Raw genomic sequence first — 22,923 nt, forward strand, 5'->3', positions numbered from 1 at the left:
AACCCTTCTCACGCAACGCCAGATGTAAGGGCAGACGTGCTCCTGCCCAAACCGAAACGTAGGCGGCACGTTATCACATTTCAGGTAATGACATTTCTCCAGTGACAACGTTTTGTATTGGGGGGGGGGGGAAAGAGAGAAAGAAAAGGAGTATCCTTTCCAGCCCCGCAACCTGCAGCGGCTGAAGCCATTTCACCGGATATTCGCCACCTCTTCAGCGCCCGCAGCGCCGCCTCTTCAGTGCCCGCAGCGCCTCCCCTCCGAGGGACCTCAGAAGTAGCGCCTTTTATTAGCCTCGGTTCTGTTCGGGAGGGCGCGCTTTCTTTTTGACCGAGCGATCCAGCAAGAAGCGAAGCGAACGGACCAGACGACAAGTGGGCGACGATGCTGGGATTCCTGGGGTCCGTGTTGCCGCTCTTGGCCTTGGTCCCTCTTTCAGTATTTGTGCTAGTGCCGTATGTCAGGTTTGTAGTGGGGTTGATTTGACTAACTCTTGTGGCCCGGAAAACTCTCGCCTGTGCAACTTCAACAAGAAGAAAAAAAACTACTGATATTTTTTTAAAAAAATCTTTAAATCGCTGAACTCTATAATATAATGCCCTATATTAGCGCTCTCTCGATTTCTGGTGGATTGGGCTTTTCTCTGTTGTATGTGCGGAGTATCCAAACCCCCACCCCCTCTGTGAATGTGTGAGTGTTATATGCATAAGAAGCTAACTTGGATTGCTATGACAAATTGCATTGCATTGCATTGTGAATACTTCGACAAGGGACTGAATTTTAAAACCTGTGCCATTCAAATGATTTATTATATTTTATAGGAAGTATTTTGGAGGAAGGGTGTGCAAGTCTGCGGCACGATTGAATGGGAAAGTTGTAGTGATCACTGGAGCCAACACTGGTATAGGGAAGGAAACAGCGCGAGACCTTGCAAGAAGAGGCAAGTTATTCATATGTGCTTATCCCTTATAGCCCCCAGAAAGGTAGAAATTGTAATAAAAGGAATTCAAGATGGGCAGGGAACTTTGGCTTTCACAGCAGAATCTAAGTTCATCATTAGTAGAATGTAATACGGTTCTAGGAGATTCAGATTTTGAGAAAAATCTCTTTTTAAATACACTGTAATATAAAGTGGCACTAATCCTGCATAAGATGAAAATTCTCATGCAACACAAGTCAATCTTCATGCTTGCATTCAAGGGTGTGTTTTCTTGGGTCTAGCAGTCAAAGTCAATTATGGTACTTACACTGATTAGCTAAGGCTGCTGCAGCTTATTAAGGTTTTTATTGACACGTACTGTAAGATTTCTCAAAATGTACAGACTGTCCTGTTCACTTTGCATCACAATATCTCTTTTTAGCATACGAGAATGTAGATTAGCTCATGATAAAATTAAGCCACTTTTTTGTTCACAGAACATTATATCATGAACTGAAATGAACAGGCTGAGCTTGCACAAAACTCAGCTAAGATTTATAGCTGACTTTGGTAAACATATTGTATGAACATAAGTCAGGTCTCCACTATAGTATTTCCCTTTTTTGAAATAGACTTCTTTCCATTAATGTCCTGCTGCTGATTTTGACATCAAGTGAACTGTAGCAATTCAAAGCAGGTAGTTCTTGTTGTTAACAACAACAATTGAGACTCAAATTTCCATCTCTCAACAATGCCACTTGTAAAATATGATTTCATGTGACTGCATTGCTTAGTGGCAGCAGTTCAGGTATTTCCAGTGGCATTGAATTCCACACTCGTTAAACAAGAATGGGTTGTGGTTCCATTTGCAACCTCCTGCTGGTTTCCCCATTGACTTTGTTTGTACGACACCACTAAAGAAGGTCACAAATAGTGACCACACAACCTTGGGATGCTGCGATAGTTGGAGTTCCTTCAGCACCACTGCAAGTTTCAGTGATTGTTGAATGAGTGGTTATTAACCAAGGACCACCTGTAATTCTGACCTAGTTTACCATTTACAATTGGTACTGTAACTTGAGCTAGCTAGATAAGTGCTGATCTCCAATCATGAAGATGAGGTAAATGGAAGTAGTTGTGTTTTTGCTTTTCTTCTTAGCCTTTATTTTTTGTGTGTTATAGCCATACTGTGCTTCCCATCGAAAGCTCTATATTTAAATAGTGAACTTATTATGGGCATGTGCATTGTATTTATCTGGAATTGCATTATATGTACATAAGAAGAAATCTTTGTCTTGGTTGGAGATCTCAGCATTTCCACATCTGATACCAGGGGGCTGCTTGTAATATTTATGTATGTATGAAGCATATGGCATACAATGTCAGGGAAATCTACACATGCTAGACACAATGCAATCCTGACAGCCTATATTGGTAGTTCATTCTGTTGGGCGCTTATGTGCCTATTCTTGGTGCACTGCAAGGACGAACTAGCATACACCAGCTGATTAGCAGTGCTTGGGTTGCTGGTTCTGCCAGGTTCCTTCATCGGTCTTGCCTCACCTTGTTTGTGTTCTATTGCCTAGTGTCTGGCCAGGCCCAGTGCCAGCTTCTGCTCTCTGCACACAAAGGCAGCTAGGTTTTTCCAACCTAAATAGTAACCATTTATGTACTCACAATATTGCATATTTCCGAACTGCTCGGTGTGGCCATGAACCAGTGAGTTAATGGCAGGAGTTCACTCTTTCTCATGGAGCCAGGCTCAAACCGGCAGAGCGCAGGACATTTCTGGCCAGCCAGAAATTTAAAAAATCCATAAGCTTTGACAGGTTATTTAAACAAATTTCGTATGAATAAAGATACAAAAAGCAAAGTAGAAGACAATTAATAATAAAACATATAAAATATTATTTAAAAATCTCTGAGTAACATGTCCCTCGCATATCTTCTATTTATTTTCCCAACTGATCTATTTTCCCTAACCATTACACAACACCGTACTTTGCCTGTTAAACTTATTTCTCTAAACCATTTAAGTCAGTTCATCTTTTATTTTTCATTAGTGTCTTGTACTTTTGTACTTTTTTATAACCATGTGCCATAAGATGTTTCTTTTGTTGTGGTATTTTTGATTTATGTATCTTGGTAATTGTAAATTTATTGGATTTTTTCCAATATCTTTCCCATTATTCCATTTGCATCTGAAAGTTTGCATCAACTTTATCATTCAATTTTTAATTTGTCCCATCTCTGTTATATACAGAAACAATTTATATAAGCATCCTAATCTTTCCAAATTCTGTCTTCTTTCTCAGGTTCCCTCCTTTTTTCCTGAGATTACAGATAGTCCTGACTTGTGACTTGAGGAAGGACAGGGGAGACTGTGTGCAGGCGAGTAGGATGCAGCAGGCGGAAGTGAATGAGTTGTGATCTTCCCTGCCAGTTTCCCCATTGACTTGTAGGAAGGCAAGGGAAGGTTACAAATTGTGGTTACATGACCATAGAGATGCTGTGAAAGATGGAACTTCAAGGATTAGTTGTAAGTCCATTCTTTTCAAGGCTACCATAACTTTGAATGGTTGCTTTACAAATGAATATTTACTGAGGACTACTCGTAACTTTTGTTGCTCTAGCAATTTCTAAATACATCAACCATGATAAATTCCTAATTTCACTGAACTGTTCTTGCTGTGTCTTTCGTTTGATTTCTGAACCCGATTGGCATATGTGATTGAATTCATCTTACTGTAGCTGCCCTTGAAGTAAGAGGTATTTGGTGGTGACACTAATGGAGATTTGCTGGCTTTACCATTGTTTTTTAGAAGGTTCCATATTTTAATAAGCTTTGCTAATTAAATATATCCTTCAAATTATTTTCTTGTTTCTTTGTACCTTTCATATCTATAGAGACCACTGACCAAGCCAGATTCTTTTATAATTAGTAATTTGCTGTATGGGGATTTTCTCAGATAGCTTGCTCAATAATATAAGTCCGTGATGGAGAACCAATGGCACGCGTGCCAGAGGTGACATGAAGAGCCCTCTCTGCTGGCACGCCTGCCATTGTGCCAGGGCAGATTTCTGTGGCGTTTCTTTCATGAGCTTCTGTTTCCCTGTAAACAACAAAACAGAAGCTCATACCAAAAAAAGATCTTACTTCTTGCCGTGCTGCTGGTGTTGGAATGCCCCGCCTCTGGCTGTTCAGCTGTCCACCCACATACATGTTCACACGTGCACACATGTTGATGCATGCATGTGCACATGTCAGCATGTGTGCGTGTTTGTGTGCGCACGCACACCTTTCAGTTTGGGCATACGCGCGCACAGTTTGGGCACTTGGTGCCTAAAAGGTTTAGCCATCACAATATAATTAAGGTTAGGAAATGCAGCCTCTGTTTTAAGTCTTGCAAACTCTTGAATCTTACTCTTATTTTTCCCACTTCAAGTAAGTCTATTGATTGTTGTTTGCCAGTCTGGGAAGCATTTTTATGAGATTGCAATTTGTGCCATTTGGAACAGGGAGTTCATTTTGAGTGATTAATTTATTGGTATTACAACATAGAATCATAGGGCTGGAAGGGACCTTGAAGGTCTTCTAGTCCTGCTCAAGACAGAAGACGTTATATCATTTTGGTCAAATAGTTGTCCAGTCTATTTTTGCAAATCTTCAGCGATGGAACACCCACAATTCTGGGAATCTTGCAAGCTACTCCATTGATTAATTGTTCTCAGAACATTTCTCCTTACTTCTAGGGTGGATCTTTCTTTGTCCTGCTCTGTAGTGCTCTGGAGAACAAATCAATCTCATCTTCTCTGGGATAGCCCTTCAAGTACAGGAAGTTACATGCCCCCCTAACCCTTCGCTTTGATAGGCTAGATATACCTTACCACCTCACTTGTTCATTATATAATTTAGCCTCCAGATCCTTTATTATTTTTGTTGCTCTTCTCTGCACACTTTCTAGGGCAGGGGTGTCCAAACTTGGCAACTTTAAGACTTGTGGACTTCAACTCCCAGAATTCCCCAGCCAGCTCTGTAGAGCTCTGCTGGCTGGGGAATTCTGGGAGTTGAAGTCCACAAGTCTTAAAGTTGCCAAGTTTGGACACCCCTGTTCTAGGGTCTCTACTTTTTCATGCCCCCCTAACCCTTCGCTTTGATAGGCTAGATATACCTTACTACCTCACAGTGACGTGCGGTGAGGTTTATGACTGGTGAGGCACTGACACAGTGCTAGGTTTCAAATATTTTTAGACTTGTGGACTTCAACTCCCAGAATTCCACAGCCAGGCATGCTCAGTTCCAATTTAAAGTGACAGCATTTGTTTTTCTCCTTTGCTCCTTCTTTCTTTTTCTTTTTCTTCTCCTTCCCCTCCTTCCTCCCTCTCTCCCTTCCTCCCCCTCTCTCAAACACACACACACACACACACACACACACACACAGAAGTTGGATTGGACTATCTCTCCTACCCCTTCCCTCTCTCACTCACTCTCAAACAACCCCCCCCACACACAAAAGTTGGATTGGATATCTTTTCCAGTGGCTTGAAAGCAGCTCCTCTGCCATCCCCCCCATTCCCCTGCTGCCTTTCCCAAACACCTCCACCATTGCAAATGCAGCCTGCTGTCTGGGTGGGAAATCCCTGGAACACAATAAAGCCCACCCACCACCTCCTGCTGGCAGGCTGGGGTGAGAGGAGAGGCAGAGAAGCCGGAGGGGAGCCGATCCGAGCCTTCCAAAAGAAAGAGGCTGGGGGGAAGTGTGTGTACTACAGCATGGCTCTTTGCCTGGCTTCCTGCCTCCTCCTGTGGTCTCCTCAGTGCTCGCTTGTGCTCTCCCTCCCCAAGTGTAGTTTGATTGCAGGCGGAGCCACGTTGCCTTTTCAAACTTGTAATCAGTGAAGCTGGGCTAGATTTTTATATAGTTTTATCCAGCTGTGTGTGTGAGAGAGAGAAATGAATGGGGGCCTGGGGAGGAAGTCACTACACTTGGGGAGGGAGAGCACCAGTAAGGAGACCACAGGAGGAGGCAGGAAGCCAGGCAAAGAGCCATGCTGTAGCACACACACCGGCCCCACAATGTGGCTCTGCCTGCAATCAAACTACTCTTGGGGAGGGAGAGCACAAGCGAGCCAGGGTCCTTCCCTCCAGCCTTTGCCCAAAGCCCTGCACAGCACCAGGAGGATGAAGTTTGAATTCCTCCCCCTCCCTCCAACCCACACGTACCTTTTCCAGCTTTTTTTAACAGTTAAGCAGAGTCATCCACGGTGAGGCAGTAACTAGCTCAGCTTTTTCCTTTTACTTTTTTTTTTCATGATGAGAGTGGTGAGGCTGTGCCTCACTTGCCTCACCTGACTGCACGTCACTGCTACCTCACTGCTACCTCACTGCTACCTCACTTGTTCATTATATAATTTAGCCTCCAGATCCTTTATTTTTGTTGCTCTTCTCTGCACACTTTCTGGGGCAGCTGGCTGGGGAATTCTGGGAGTTGAAGTTCACAAGTCTTAAAGTTGCCAAGTTTGGACACCCCTGTTCTAGGGCCTCTACTTTTTTTTTTGTATTATGGTGACTAGAATTTCACAATATTCCAAGTGTGGCCTCACTGGTGCAATATAAAGCAGCCCTGGAGATAAATTACTTGTGTGTCCAACCACACTTGGCCAATAAAGAATGTTCTTTTCTGTTTACTCTACTCTACTCTACTCTACTCTCATGATTTTGATGTTATCCCTCTGTTGATACATCCCAGAACTGCATTGGCTTTTTTGGCAGCTCCTAACCAAAATTTTTGGTAAAATTTTCAATTTAACCAATATTTATGTCTTTCCACAAATTATTACAACTGTTTTGAATTATATCCTTGATTTAGCCTGACTTTTAGAAAAGTCCCAAGGTTTTTTAAAATTATTATTTTTTCACCATCAGTCTCTTTTTTTCATAAAGTCATATTCTTCAAGGGTTATGTCTATTGTTATCTTTATTTTTGCATTAATTTTGTTTCTGGAAAATTGCCCCCAAATGGTAATTTGTATAGTAACCCTTTATGCATGTAATTTCTTGTGCTACTTTTAGTATTTTAACGGTTGCAGGTGCCAGAGTCATCCTTGCTTGCAGAGATATGGTAAAAGCAGAAAAGGCAGCCCATGAAATCCGGATCCAGACGGGAAACCAAGAGGTTACAGCAAAAAAACTAGACTTGGCAGACACCAAATCTATCAGAGAATTTGCCAATAATTTCTTGAAAGGTATGTCTCAAGCACATTGTTTTCTTGGTGTGTGTGTGTGTGTGTGTGTGTGTGTGTGTGTGTTACCTTGGGTAAAATGATACCTGATTATATTTGCCTAAAAATCCAGTAGACATGATAAAATTCAGGCACACTTTTTATTTATTATTTATTTATTAAATGCATATATGCTTCCCATCTGTCTATCCTGCTTCCCATCTGTCTATCCAGAGCAAACTCTGGGTGGCTTAAAAACAGAAATATAAAAATTCTAAATACCAAAACAGGTAAAAACAGTTTTTGTTTTTAAAAACAACATTAAAATGTCTACAGATTCTAAAATTAGACCTCTGCCGGCATAACAATACTTCATCTAGTAGGATTGCCAAAGCAACCCTATAGGAAGTACTGTACTGAATGAAACAGAAGAGGAGCTGCTGCTTCCGGTCCTGCTGTCTGGAGTGATTTTGTAGGACCAAATTTTACCTTGTCAAAATGTTCATGGGAAAATCTGAAAGAAATTGAACTGTGACTATGTTTCCATGACTCCGGTTCCAGTATTTTTTATCTTGGGATTCTTTATTCATATGACCTATGTGGGTTTTCTTTTTTTTTGCAGAGGAGAAAGAACTCAACATCCTCATCAACAATGCAGGGGTTATGATGTGCCCCTATTCAAAGACAGCTGATGGTTTTGAGATGCATTTTGGAGTCAACCATCTTGGTAAGGTTGCTGAATTTCATCTCTTGGATCATTTTTTCTCTTAGAAAGATTTATTTAAGCCTTTCCCCCCACCCCCTTTTCTCTTAAAGTGCTATGAAAAATTAGAGTTTTGGGCCGCACATAAAGATTGGAAAGATTTGTGTGCTTCTGCACGTGGGCCCATGCAGGGAGGATAAATAAGAAAACGAGTGTTGCGATGTTGCAATGCTAGGTCTGCCTCTTTTATATAAAAATTGCAATGTTGTACCCACATATGTAAAAGACTGAGCTTACATTGCAATATTCATTTTATCTTTATGACATGGTTGAACTCTGCCGAGGCCTTTCACAAGATTGTACTTGTTATATAAAGGAGCAGATTTTCCTTCAGGCTCTGTGAGCCCTGATTGAGATAAGAGTTATTGCTTCTCATGTATTTAAATTAATGCTAATCACATTATCCTAAGTATTGTCAAGAGGATTACTATTTTTCTTGATGACACTGTGAATTTTTTAATGCCGCATAGTCCTTAGTTGATTTCAAAAATCAGAAAGTTGTTATGCCTGTATTTGAGGGGATGGGGGGAATGGAAACAACTTTGAGAACACAATTATACCGGGCAATCTTATTTCCTAAATGTCCAAAATCCCCTGGGGTGGGGAGGGAATGGAGATTTTACAGAATCCTTCCTCTGCCAAACCCACCAAACCACATATGCCCATCAAGCCACGCCCACAGAACCGATAGTAAAAACAAAATGAATACCACCACTGCTATGTATTATATATTTGAATTCAACCAGGGTTTAAAACACAAAATTGTTGACAGCTGTCTACATATTTTAAACAGTTCTGTGAAAGAAAGTCTCTTTTTTTGAAATTTTCTAAATTCTTCCTTTCTTTCATGTTGAATGCTGTTGGAGTTTCATAAGCATCTTAATTGATATATAAAGATGAACTGGCAAAAATATTGCCGGCTTTTCCTGTTTGATTCATTTATTTCATAAGCAGAATTTTCCAATGTGCAATTTGCTAGTCTGAAAATGTAATCAACCTAAATCTCAGTTTGATTGTAGGGCGGCTTAAAACTCACAAATGTTGGCTTTCTTCTTCAGTCCATGAGATTGTTATGTTCATCATGATTTGATTGGATTTTGTTTACCTTGGCTTTCAATTATCCATTTTATTCTCATTATTGGTCATGTTTTGAACTATTATTACCTGCTCAGAGTCACCTTGATGAGATGAGCAGCCATATAAATTGAATTAAATAAATCACAGGGAAGTTCTTACCATAGAGATTCTTAAAGGCATAGTGTATCCTGCTCAAAAGTTCTCTGTTTTAAAAAAAAACCATGATGTCTATCAGTCTGGCAAAGCTTACAAATTCATTTCTAAATGTCGAGGGGTTCCACTAGTCTACCAGGACTCTTGAAATGGAGAAGATTTGGGGAAACCATGAATCTTCTGAACATTAAAAACCATTTGCATGAAGGACAATGTCATGTAAAAGTTACTTCAAGAGCATAGTATAGTCACCCAAGAAGTCACCCAAAAATGACATCACTTGCTTTGGCTGAAGTCAGTGCCCATGATTCCTTTATCAGAAAAGCTCTGAGCAGAAATGGGATTCATGAGAGAGTAGAAACTTAAAAGTCATGGGTCATTAGGAAGAACATTAATGGTTGTCTCAAAGATCACCTGAATACCCTACAGATATCTGTAGGATTGTTCTATATGTCAAGAATGGAACACATGACATGCTGTATAGAACAATTGGTATACCAGAACAAATGCTGTATTCACAATAAAGACTTCATACCAACTGTCAAGCAAGGGGGCAGGTGGAAATGCTTTCCTTTCCCAGATCTGGATGACTTGTCACTATTAAAGAAAGCTATGAGAGAATATCAGACCATTTGTCCATCAGCTGAAGTGCAGGCGGGTGATGCAGGAACCTCAAAGCAGCAATTGCAAATATATGCACAACTTTACAAGGATATGAAAGAAAAACATATTTACTTCTTTGGAATGGCCAAGTCAAAGCCTAGATCTAAATTGTAGAGAAATGTTACAGTAGGACTCAAAATGTCAAGTTAATGCTATAAATTATTTAAATGTGAGTTCAGCCAGTTACTGAATCTAAGGGACAATCACTTTTTCATATCTATCAGGTTGATGAGTTTACGACATACATACACAAATATTCAGAGTATCTGAAAGGGAATGAATCAGGGGTAAAATTCGACCGGTTCGAACTGGTTCAGGTGAACCGGTAGGGACGATTTGAATCGGTTCGCCAAACCGGTAAAAACCACTCTGGCTGGCCCCGCCCACACCCGCCCGGTCTCCGCTTACTCCTTCTAGCTGCTTGCCGTTTGCCGCTTCCAGCCATTCGCCCCGCCCACCCACACCCGCCCTACCTTGCCAGTCTCCTCGCCCGCTTGGCTCACCAAAGGTAAGCAATGTATGCCGCTCGCTTGCTCTTTGCCTTGGGTTGGGGCCCGGGGCCCATGAACGTGCCGTTCCCCGAGGCTCCAGAGTTGACAACTGCCTCGACCGGGTAGGGGAATGCACCATTCCCCGGCTCCAACCTTGCCGCCACCCACTCACTGCTCAGCTCGCTCACCTACCTTCATGCCTTGGGGGGGGGGGAGGTGAAGCTTGGCCACCTTTTGTACTGAGAAACCTCCAGCTGCCAGCAGTCATTTTTGGCTGCCTTCTGAGCACCTCCACTGTGACGCCGTCCCTCTAGCTGCTGCCATTCTCCTGGCCAGGTCAGGCTGCGAGCGGCACCGGCAGGCAATAGGGTGCATGCGCTCAAAGTTGGACCCAGCCAGGAGTACGGCAGCAGCCAGAGGGATGCCGTCGCAGCAGAGCTACTCAGAAGGCAGCCGCTAGCCACAGTCTTTAATATATGATCCCGGGAGGGAGGAGGGGCCATAAAGGGACAGACTGGCCAGTGCCTGCCTTCTGAGCAGCTTCACTGTGAAGGGAGAGAGAAAAATTCGGCTGCCACAGCAATCAACATGGCTGCTTCTCTCCTTCTTGGGCTCATACACATGGAGCAAACATAGGTAGGAGGCAAGAAGCAACCAGGTTGAATGCTAGAAGACTTGGCTGGCTGAACTTTTCGGTTGGTTCTCTGGGCGTGGCTTAGTGGGCGTGGCTTGGTGGGTTGCCTTGAGTGATGTAAAGTTGGCCATGCCCACTTAGTCACATGACCCCATACCTACCAGGGCATGGCCACAGGGGAAAAAAATTGAATTTTGCCACTGGAAATAGATAGATAGATAGATGATAGATGATAGATAGATAGATAGATAGATAGATAGATAGATAGATAGATAGATAGATAGATAGATAGATAGATAGATAGATAGATAGATAGATAGATGATAGATGATAGATGATAGATGATAGATAGATAGATAGATAGATAGATAGATGATAGATAGATAGATAGATAGATAGATAGATGATAGATAGATAGATAGATAGATAGATAGATAGATAGATAGATAGATAGATATAGATATAGATATAGATATATAAACTGGATTAATTCCTTACGGATAACTATTTAGTTTATTAATTATCAGCCACCTCTTGAAAATAGACCTCCTCCCACACAAACATTTTTGCTTTATTTTTGACAAATTTTACAAACATATGATAGCTAATGTATCATTAAATACTAACAAGAATTGAGAGAAAAAGTGTTATGAATCACTAGGAATTTGTTAAAAAATTATGCAATATTGTACTTTTCCTTTAAATTGCACATATTTTTTTTTCCTAAGCAGCAGCGTTTTTCTAATACACTTACAGATATTTAGTAGCGTGATATGTTGTGATAGATATAAAGTAAATCCTCGTAACCCATATGTTTAATAAAAACTAATGCATGCAGATCTAACAAAGCAACCACAAAACTCAAATTATTGTTCATAATCTTTCCTGTTAGGCCATTTTCTTTTAACATTCCTGCTAATAGAACGCCTGAAACAAAGTGCACCAGCTCGTATTATAAATGTGTCTTCGTTGGCTCATCATGTGGGGAGGATTCACTTCCAGAATCTCCAGGGTGAAAAGTTCTACTTTCGGGGCCTGGCATACAGTCATAGCAAACTGGCCAATATTCTTTTTTCACGGGAATTGGCTAGACATCTGCAAGGTGAGCTGAAAGTTTACATTGTTTTTGATTGACAATGTTATTTAGATGCAAAAACTACTGGAAAAATTGTAAGTAAGACCTTTTAAAAAAAATTCCAGTTGTTGCTACCCAATATTTAAAATAGAATGGCAAAAATTAATCTGGATACAAATTTCATCTTGAAAAGCAAACACAGCTGGAACAACCTGCAAAAACTGAGCTGGCAGCAGATTCAGACAGTGAGGAGGTTGGGGAGGAACATGGGCCAGTCCTGGAGTCTGGGGAAGCCTCTGATGAGGGCTCTGTGTTGGAGGCAGAGAGGGGGCCTGAGCCGTATGCCAGTTATCAGCTGCCTTCGGAATCAGACATCAGTGAGGCAGATGAACAGTTGGAGCCTGTTCCCATTGTGTGCATGAGCAGAGTTGCCAGATGAAGGGAACCAGTCAAATACCCCGGGATACTGCAACTGCCATTAATACATGTCAGTTGTCAATTTTGAACACATGACGATTTGTTAAGTATGAAAACCAGTCAAATACCAGTCATGTGAAGCCGCTGGGTGAGATCATCCGTGGTTTTGGGGTTGAGTATCACCTCTACGCTGATGATACTCAGCTGTATATTTCAACCCCAAACCACCCCAACGAGGCTGTCGAAGTGATGTCCCGGTGTTTGGAGGCCGTCGGGGTCTGGATGGGGGACAACAGACTTAAACTCAACCCCTCCAAGACTGAGTGGCTGTGGCTACCGGCACCTCGGTTCAGCCAGCTGATTCCATCGCTGGCCATAGGGGGCGAACAATTGCCCCCTGTGGAACGGGCGCGCAATTTGGGCGTCCTCCTTGATGCCCGGCTGTCAATGGATGACCATGTGGCAGCCGTGGCGAGGGGGGCGTTCCACCAGGTTCGCCTGGTGCGCCAGTTGCGCCCCCTACTGGACCGGGATGCCCTACGCACGGTCACTCATGCGCTGGTGACGTCCCGCCTGGATTACTGCAATGCTCTCTACATGGGGCTGCCCTTGGGACGCGCCCGGAGACTGCAGTTAGTTCAGAACGCAGCCGCGCGGGCTGTGATGGGGAGTACGAGGTACTCCCACGTAACACCTCTCCTGCGCGAGCTGCACTGGCTACCTGTGGTTTTTCGGGTGCGTTTCAAGGTGCTGATTACCATCTTTAAAGCGCTCCATGGCACGGGACCTAGTTACTTGCGGGATCGCATCCTCCCACATACATCCCTGTGGCCAATTCGCTCCCACAGGGAGGGACTTCTCCTGGTGCCGTCCACTAGTCAATGCCAACGGGCGACACCAAGGAGTAGGGCCTTCTCTGTGATGGGCCCAACCCTCTGGAATGACCTCCCCCCCGACATTAGAACCACTACTGACCACTCCTTCCGGCAAAAATTGAAGACCCACCTGTTCCGATTAGCAGGCCTGGCATAATTACAACTGTCCCTCCTGGCAAATGTTTTATCAACTGGTTATTTTTAGGGGTATTGTTTTTAATATTGTGTCTATTTTAGGGGTTTAAAAACTTATATTTATATCAGCTTTGTACAGTTCTTTTAATTACATTTTAACCTCCTCCATGCCAACTGTACATATTTAACTTTTTATTGTATTTTGTTATATTCTGCATGGACTGTACACCGCCCCGAGTCCCTCTTGGGAGAGGGGGCGGTCTAGAAGGATCAAATATAAATAAATAAATAAATGTATTTTTAGGTTCTGTCGTAGGTTTGAACATGCACTAAACAAATTGTTGTAACTCAAGGACATATATGTATGCACAGAACAGAAATACCAGTGTTCTGACCTAGGCTTCCCAAGAGCATGAAGCAAACTACTAGTCCCAACATAAACCCCTTTTATTAATTTACTGTGAATTCTGCTCATTCACATCCAACAAAGTCTTTCGAGGCAGGATTTACAGTCACTGACCTTACCTGGCTTGGAGAGCTGCCAGGCCAATATTTACTAAACTGGCAAAGAGTCTCGGAGAGTCACGAACCAATTAAGCAAACTAATTGTCTCCTGCAAACTCCACTCCCCTTTCGCTCCTCCTTTTATTTCCTCTGGGGGGGGCATTCATCATCGACCTGTGGCCTTACTTCCAAGTCTACCCTTGTTCCTTAGCTGTTTTACAGTACAATACAATACAATACAATACAATACAATACAATAGTAGAGTTGGAAGGGACCTTGGAGGTCTTCTAGTCCAACCCCCTGCCTAGGCAGGAAACCCTATACCGTTTCAGACAAATAGCTATCCAACATCTTCTTAAAGACTTCCAGTGTTGGGGCATTCACAACTTCTGGAGGCAAGCTGTTCCACTGATTAATTGTTCTAACTGTCAGGACATTTCTCCTTAGTTCTAAGTTGCTTCTCTCCTTGATTAGTTTCCACCCATTGCTTCTTGTTCTACCCTCAGGTGCCTTGGAGAATAGTTTGACTCCCTCTTCTTTGTGGCAACCCCTGAGATATTGGAACACTGCTATCATGTCTCCCCTAGTCCTTCTTTCTCTTAAGCTAGATATACCCAGTTCCTGCAACTATTCTTCATATGTTTTAGTCTCCAGTCTCCTAATCATCTTTGTTGCTCTTCTCTGCACTCCTTCTAAAGAGTCTCCACATCTTTTCTACATCGTGGCGACCAAAACTGAATGCAGTATTCCAAGTGTGGCCTTACCAAGGCATTATAAAGTGGTATTAACACTTCACATGATCTTGATTCTATCCCTCTGTTGATGCAACCTAGAACTGTGTTGGCTTTTTTGGCAGCTGCTGCACACTGCTGGCTCATATTTAAATGGTTGTCCACTAGGACTCCAAGATCCCTTTCACAGTTACTACTATTGAGGAAGGTACCACCTATACTGTACCTGTGCATTTCGTTTTTCTTGCCTAAATGTAGAACCTTACTCTTTTCATACTTAACAAATCGTTATGTGTTCAAAATTTGAGCGTTTGACAACTGACCTGTATTTATGGCAGTTGCAGTGTCCTGGGGTCATGGGATCACCATTTGTAATGTTCCCAGCTGGCTTCCAACAAACAAAGCAAATGGAGAAAGCCAGATTCACTTCACAACTGCACAATTCACCTCACAACTGCAGTGATTCACCTAACAATTGGCAAAAAATGTCACTTAACTCACTTAATAACTGTCTTGCTTAGCAATAGAAATATAGGCCTCCATCGTGGTCGTAAGTCAAGGACCACCTGCACTGAATGCTGTGGGACTTTTTTCTAAGTAATAAGAAATAAACTAATTAGAGAGGCTTCTACCATAGTTACGATTGTTTTCGCATAAAGCAGGGGTGTCCAAACTTGGGAACTTTAAGACTTGTGGACTTCAACTCCCAGAATTCCCCAGCCAGCCATGCTGGCTGGGGAATTCTGGAAGTTGAAGTCCACAAGTCTTAAAGTTCCCAAGTTTGGACACCCCTGGCATAAAGGAAGTCATGGTCACCTTTAGCTCAACTGTCATTGAATGGACTATAAATATGACTTATTTATTCTTAGTTTTAGCGTGCCTCTATTTGATGTGGACACACATGTGACAGAAACTTTAATTTGTGGTGACCTTGGTGTTTTCTGAACTTGGTTATATGCTTACAATCATTTCATTACCCACCAAAGTAACATCTTCAGTATGAGGGAATGTGGGATTGCTCCCTGTTCATATTTAGTAGTTTGCTCTTAGTTTGGGGTAGCAATGTGCTTTTTTTCTCCTTAGTAGCTCTTTAATTATGGCATTATTTTCTGCTTCATTGTTTGTTTGGTATTAATCTATGCTTATCTGGGTATTGGGTACTGGAAAGGTGTGTTCTGTTTTTTTGTTTTTTTTGTTTGTTTCCTTAATTTTTTATAAGTTCTTTGGCTAACATAATAAAAAAAAATTCAAAAGAAGCTTTAATATCTCATCCCATTACACTGCCTCCAGAAAACCCAAGACCTAAAAATAGAAGATGAAATTATGGTTTCATTTTATGTTGCAGCACTTTAATGTCTGTGGAAATGTCCTTGATCCCCAGGAGAAAGTATTTTGTTTTGGCTACAAAACCCCAGCTATCTCTATTTCCCCCTCCCTATCCCTCAGTTCCAGCATGGCAACACTAAAGCCTCAAAATGGCTCTGGCCAGGTCAGATTCAGGGTTGACATCAGGACTCATAACAGAGGCCATAATATAGCTTCTAGAAACAATACTAGTCCCACACATACAACTACCATGTTTCTCCCAAAATAAGACAGGGTCTTATTTTCTTTTGACACCTGAAATATGGCCTTGGCCTTATAATCGAGGGAGGGGGCTTATTATTTTGAAGCCAGGTTCTTTGGGAGCCCGTTTGCAAGAGAGCAGCTGCTGGCAACCCCCCTCTCTGGCTGGGCAGAGTGTCCAGCGGTATCCCAAAGGTGCCAAGTCGCATAAGCAGGGGGGGCAGGATGGGGGACCGGCACTCGCACGGCTTGGCGCCTTTGGGATACCGCTGGATTGGTGAGTGGCTCTCTGCTTGGCCGGGGGAGGAGGTTGCACAAGCGCCTGTTTCCCCCTGTTTGTGCGCCTCCCAGTCCTGACCATGACCTGGGCCAGCTCTCCCTGCAGGGCAAGGTCACCGCCGTCATCCCAACACTGAGGATGGCTTCTTCTGAGAAGCCGGTTGGGCCAGCTGCCTGCTGCCGAGTCTTTCAGGAGCTGGGGCAGAGTCTTCTGGCAGTGGCACTTCCCATTCTATGGTTGTGGCTGCTCAGACTCAGCATGAGGCAGCTAGCCCAACTGGCTTCTCAGAAGCCATCCTCGGTGTTGAGATGGCGGTCCTGGCCCAGGTCGTGGTGAGGACTGGGAGGCACGTGTGCAGGGTTGGAACAGACACTCGTGCGACTCCCCCTCCGGCCAGGCAGAGCGCCGGTCACTGACCCAGCGGTATCTCGAAGGTGCCAAGCCATGCAAGCGCTGGTTCCCTGGTGCCTTCGGGATACCGCTGGGTCGGTGAGTGGCACTCTGCCCGGCCAGAGAAGGGGGGTTGTCCATTAGGCTTATTTGGAGGGGAGAGCTTATATTTTTGCCCACCCCAAAAATCTGGCATGGCCTTATTTTCAGGACATATCATATTTTCGGGAAAACATAGTAAATGTATGGCACCAAGGACTGCAGAGTTTAACCTTGAGTTACATATATTCTCTTCTATTGAAACTCTTTAGTTTACGCTGGCATCATCTTTTCCTTTTTGTAATTTGAACAAAATCCTCTTTGTTTTTTGACAGGCTGATCCCATTATCAATGCATTTTTTGACTACATGCCTGGTTTGTCTCCTACAGGTACTGGTGTCACTGTAAATGCTCTGCATCCAGGTACAGTTTTTTCTGAAATTGTTCGTCACTCCTTTACACTAAAAGTTTTGTGGAACATATTTGCTATCTTCACGAGGACACCTTTTCAAGGAGCTCAGACCAGCATATATTGTGCGGTGACAGAGGAACTGGAGACAGTCAGTGGAAAGTATTTCAGGTGGGCTGATCTGGAATGACTGGCACTGGGATGTGGTGAGAGAGAACAAAGCACGACTCCAAACTTAGGGGAAAACATTGTTTTGGTTTTACTGTAACTGTCTGGTCAACATATAAGGCTTGGGATGGGGAAAGAAGCTTTGGATTACCACCTCAAAATAAACCAGGATACAAGCAGAAGTTATAATTCCTATTGGCCTTATTTTGAAGCATCAGTGAGGCTGTCCCACTGGGGACTAAGTGCAAACATTGGGTATGGGACTTATCAAGTCTTTAATGAGTTACTGATGCGTTAAGTGTTCTTGTACCTCTAATAAGTGGAGAAATCGTTCAGAAAGAATAAATCTCACCTGCTGATTCTAGCCTAACAGCACTAGTTGTCTCTTTAAAGCAGCAGGTTTCAACCACTGTGCCATATAGGTGTGCATGGGAGCCAAAGTACATGACATGAAAAGTGCTGCACAGATGCGCAGCAGAATCCCTCCCTGTGACAGGCAGATTGCCTCCATTTCTCCTCCTGAGTCCCAGCAACTTGTGTTGCGAGGGACTTTGTTTTGCAGCCGGAAAGTCCTGCCTTCGAGATGTGTACTATGAGATGAAAAAGGTTACAAACTACTGCTTTAAAGGATTAGAAATCTGAATCTAGTCCCACTGCATAGAAATTCATGGTGACATCAGCCTCAATGGCTCCCTTGGCTAGTGCTAAGGATAAAGACCCATAGTTATTTATGTGATGTCCACATAGCAGCCACTCCAGTTGAGTACATGTTCCTTTGAGCTACGGGCACACGTTCTTCTAAAATCTGCCAGGATAGTTGTGTAAAAGGAGATCCAGTAGTCTAAATTGTGTCTTGATGCATTAAATCAATGATGGTTTTGTACAAGGAATGTGCAAAAGATTCTGGGTTTCCACAGATCAGTTATTTTACAGGTGGTCCATTCTTGAAACATGTATAATATGAACATCACTTTCCTTGGCTGACCACTGCGTCTACGATCCTCAACGTTGCCCATTTCTTTGTGCTTCTTCAAAAGAGCTTGAACAGCACATCTTGAAACCTCAGTCTGCTTTGAAATCTTTGTCTGGGAGATACCTTGTTGATGCCGTATAATACCTTGTGTCTTGTTGCTGTGCTGTTTTGCCATGACATGAAACTGTCTTTCACAACCGCAGACTTTGGCTGTTCCTCACCCAGTTTTATGCCTCCTACACAGCTGTTTCCGTGTCAGTTCATGACTGGGTTTTAACCTACGTGTGACATTGATGATCATTAGCACCTTTTTGGTATAATTGGTTGATCATACACCTGACTATAATCCTACAAAATCCCTGACTTTGTGCAAGTGTACCTATAAGAATGGATGCTGGTTTGAAGGCAAAAGGTAGTAACACCAAATATTGATTTGATTTAGATTTTTCTTTGTTCTTTCACTTTGCATTTTGAACATTGGCAAAAATAAACAATCATTATTTATATTTCTGAAAGCATTCTTTGTTTACAGCATTTTTTCACACCTGCCTAAAACCTTTGCACTACTGTATATATAGTGTAAATCCTCTGTTAGAAAAAGGAAGGAATGCTAATATCTTGTATTAGTAATGTCCATGGTTCAGGCATATGCCTCTTACAATTAGTATGCCTTATGGTCTTTTTTTGCTAAGCCCGAACATATTAATTATAATCATTTAATATAATTATGTTGAAATTAATATAATTAATTAGAATAAGAATTATTAATGCAATGGAACATTACTAATATACTTTCTTCCTTTATATAACAGTGATTGTAAACCAGCATATGTGTCATCTCAAGGACGTAATGATGAAACAGCAAAGAAGCTTTGGAATGTTAGTTGTGAACTCCTTGGTATCCAGTGGAACTGACCCGCAAAGGCCAGCTGCACCTGAATTCCATATTTTGTATATGAGACTCTGGAAAAGTATTACTTTCATGGAATTTTCATAGATCGATAGATCACGTTCATGTTTAATAAAAGTGTTCATCCCAGCTTTTCCATTAAAATAGAAGCTCAAGCAATTGTTTAGTGGATGGAACTATCCACTCCATGCTGAAGGTTTCCTGATTCCCCCTACAAAAAAAAAAAAACAACCACCCAAAACTCCTTAGTTTTCCTGGGTTTTTTGGCAACGTGAATTATGAATTGTTTGATGTGGTTTTTGCACAGCATTCTGGGCTAAAAGATTGCTGGCTCATTTGTGATTCAGTATGCTATGGAAACATGCCAGGTTACAAAATTATTTTTAAAAAAGTTTTTAGATGGTTGCAGCATGGTTTCTTTCACTTGTTGAATTATTCTGTAGCTACATATGTAACAAGAAATGATATTACAGATTAAAACAGAAAGTTGTCCACATTCTTTATTTTCTCAATGAGAGTTTAACACTTTTGTTCATTGGAAGTTTAGAATTCCTCCCTTACAGTTTACTACAGGATAGTTCACAGGGCAGGTTTTGCTGGTGAGAGAAGGGATCCTTGAAAAATTCTAAAGAATCCGAGTAACAAACAATATAAAGTGCATAAAATGCAGTGCAAAGAGTGGACCTAACAATCGTCTCTATTTTCTCTCCCCCACAAGTCTTTCCTTTCTTCCCTTTGGAAGGTATTGATGAGAAGAATTTGGAGATGAAAGTACAAGCCATGTTACTTACTAAACTCAATAGGCAGTATAGCTTAACACACAGCAAATAATGAATCCTGTTCCTTTCTTAAGGTAGAAGTAGTAATTAGAGTCACAAAAAGCCCAATCAGATCTCCTGGGACTCACGGCAGTGGAGCTTGATAAGACAGCAAAAGCAGATTTTATAACTCTTAGATTCCTAATAGGATAACTTCTAAGACCCAAAAGGTAGGAAAAGATGGAAGCTAAATATAGCCCTCCCAAATTACTTAACCTCAAGGTTATTTCTGGCTGCCAAATCCAATAAATTGAGGATTACTACACTTGTGGCTGTGAGCTGTTGCTATTGTTTCCCTGAAAGAGCATAGCTTACACCAGTTGCTAAAATTAATGGAAAAGGATGATGTTCATCTAATTATTTTTTTTAAACCCAAAGATTAAACCATCCTGAATAATTTCTTACAACTAATATGTTGATAACAGTTTGAATTTTTAAAATTAAAACTTATCAATTACAATCATATCCTCTTACATAGAGTGTGCTGTGGTCTCCCGCTTTCTATATTATGTCACTGAAAGGACAACGAGAACTTCAGACTGTTTCAGGGAAAGGTGGCAAATATGGGTAAAGGTTCCAAGTGGGAACTACTATGCTATCTTCATCATTTCTTCCTCCATTTTCTGTGTTAACTGGTTATTTCCTTGCCTCAGATAGTAACAGGGTGTAGGCTTACAGACCTGTTGTCTCTTATGGACAGAATTCAATTACAGCTCCGTGCTATGAAAAGCAATAAAAGCGCTGGGCCCATCTCAAAATGGGCACCTGTTTCCTTATTGATTTGGCTGTAGCTTTGCAGCGTCGGGAATCATAAGCAGATAGAAAATCTTGTGGATGTGGGATTTTGCATTCATAAAACAGTGCCTGAAGGAGAGATATCTCCATGATCATAAAGTAAGACACAGCTGAAGCAGCACTTGGAAATATGAAGTATGTAAAGAATAAACACCCTGAAGTAGAGGTAGTTGGTTGTCACTGCATCATGAGTGTCACTTTTAGGCAGTCGATCCTTTCCCTTTGAGTAAAGGCATTCAAGCCGCTTCTTTCCAGTTTGCAGCCATGATTGAATCTAGCACAATGTAATATTTTCCCTTTTGTAGAAACAATGACCCAAAAAGTTTCTGGGAGTCATTTCTTGGAGTTTTGGGTAAGCCAGCTTCTCGGCTTAGTGTGATGTACTGAAAGCCATTGGGTGCAGATGGCTTGCACTACATCATCCCCACCGTCCTCTGCCATTTGCTGTATGTGTTGAACCAACTGCACCGCTCTTACATTTTCTTGTTTTACAGAGATAAGGTAGGCAGAACGTAGTTTATGGCATTTCAGGTATGCCTGAATCTGAAACAGAAAGAAAAACAATATCACTTGAAATTCTATAAGAAGGATATTGACCTTGGGATGCACCGGTTAGTTAGTCTGTATAAGACCGAGAGGTGTGATATAAAGAAGGCTGCACTAGGAAGTGAATATCTGCACACAGACTTCTCTCTCTTACCGTGTTTCCCCGAAAATACAACAGGATCTTATATTTTTTTGACTCATGAAATATGGCCTTGGGCTTATTAAAGGGGACGGCTTATTGTTTTTGGGTTGCCGGGTGGCTGCTCCCTTGCAACTGAGCTCGCAGAGCGGTATCCTACCTTCATGCTTTGGAAGCCGCAACGGAGGAGGGATGCCGCTCTGGGAGTACGCTCTATGGTTGTACGCTCTGCAGCCCACAACCATAGAGTGTACTCCCAGAACAGCATCCATCCTCCGTGCTTTGAAAGCCGCAAAAAAAAAAACCTAAGTGGCGGGCGGCGCCAGCAGCGGAGATGCTCTGGGCTCTGCAGGTACTGTAGAGTTAGCCAAGGGCATTGTGGCCTGCGAGTCACACGAGCAGGGAGCGGAAAAGCCGCTTGCGCAACCCCCCTCTCCAGCCATGCAGAGCCTCATTCACTCACCTAGGGGCATTCCGAAGGCATCGAGCCGCGGGAGGCGGAGGGCGATGAACAGGTGCTAGCGTTGCTTGGTGCTTTCCGGGTACCGCTAGGTCGGTCAGCGGTGCTGTGCCCGGCTGGAAAGGGGGGTTGCCGGACAGCTGCTCGCGAGCGTGGTCACCTCATGGCTGCTATGTTGCTGCGACAGCGCAACACAGCCTAGCAGTACCCTGAAAGCACCAAGCAACGCAAGCGCCTTTGCTCCCCACCTCGTTCCCGTGGCTTGGTTCCTTTGGGATACCGCTAGGTCGGCAAGCGGTGCTCTGCCTGGCCGGAGTGGGTTGTCTAGGGGGCTTATTTTCATGAGGGGGGGCTAATATTTTTGCCCACCCGAAATATGTGGCAAGGCTTTAGTTTCAGGACAGGTCGTATTTTGGGGGAAACACGGTATTGGAAGAGCTTTCCTTTGGGATTACTGCCAAAAGATGCAAAGCAGCAGAGACTATATAAAGTTTGAAACAATGCATGCATTTAGAATGATAAGAGTTGCTTTGTGGGCCAGGCACTGGAATGTATTACAAAAGACTTGCATGTTAGGCTTGTTAAAGTAACTCGATTCCAAATAAAAAGGTTTCTGCCTGGAATTTTAAAAAACCCTCTTGTTTCTTATATAATCATGTTCCCTAAAACACCCCCCAAGAGAAATAATTTAAAAGTAATATCTATTCCATAGAGTTTCTACTATGTTTGAGTTGTAAGTTTCTCCGAGAATAATAGCTCATTACAATGAG

The 22,923-nt window shown here is 42.5% G+C and overlaps 2 protein-coding genes across 4 annotated transcripts in view; one reads left to right on the plus strand and one right to left on the minus strand.

The window, feature by feature from the left end:
- The first annotated feature begins 218 nt into the window (after nt 1-218).
- On the plus strand, nt 219-19,891 carry LOC309393242 (retinol dehydrogenase 12-like). The gene is made up of 7 exons (XM_081955217.1): nt 219-464; nt 822-940; nt 7,010-7,165; nt 7,764-7,868; nt 11,815-12,024; nt 17,326-17,515; nt 19,298-19,891. The coding sequence occupies exons 1-7, from the start codon at nt 385-387 to the stop codon at nt 19,398-19,400; spliced, it is 963 nt and encodes a 320-aa protein (XP_081811343.1). The 5' UTR covers nt 219-384; the 3' UTR covers nt 19,401-19,891.
- The window catches only part of ZFYVE26 (zinc finger FYVE-type containing 26), a 53,765-nt gene continuing 50,142 nt past the window's right edge, over nt 19,301-22,923 (minus strand). For all 3 annotated transcript variants that reach the window (XM_081955184.1, XM_081955185.1, XM_081955183.1), the window contains one exon: nt 19,301-21,551. In XM_081955184.1, the coding sequence (XP_081811310.1) occupies nt 21,342-21,551 (210 nt within the window). In that variant the 3' untranslated portion in view covers nt 19,301-21,341. The remainder of the gene's footprint in view (nt 21,552-22,923) is intronic.

This window comes from Natrix helvetica (assembly GCF_964273705.1).
Source record: "Natrix helvetica genome assembly, chromosome: 1".
NCBI classification, from domain to species: domain Eukaryota; kingdom Metazoa; phylum Chordata; class Lepidosauria; order Squamata; family Natricidae; genus Natrix; species Natrix helvetica.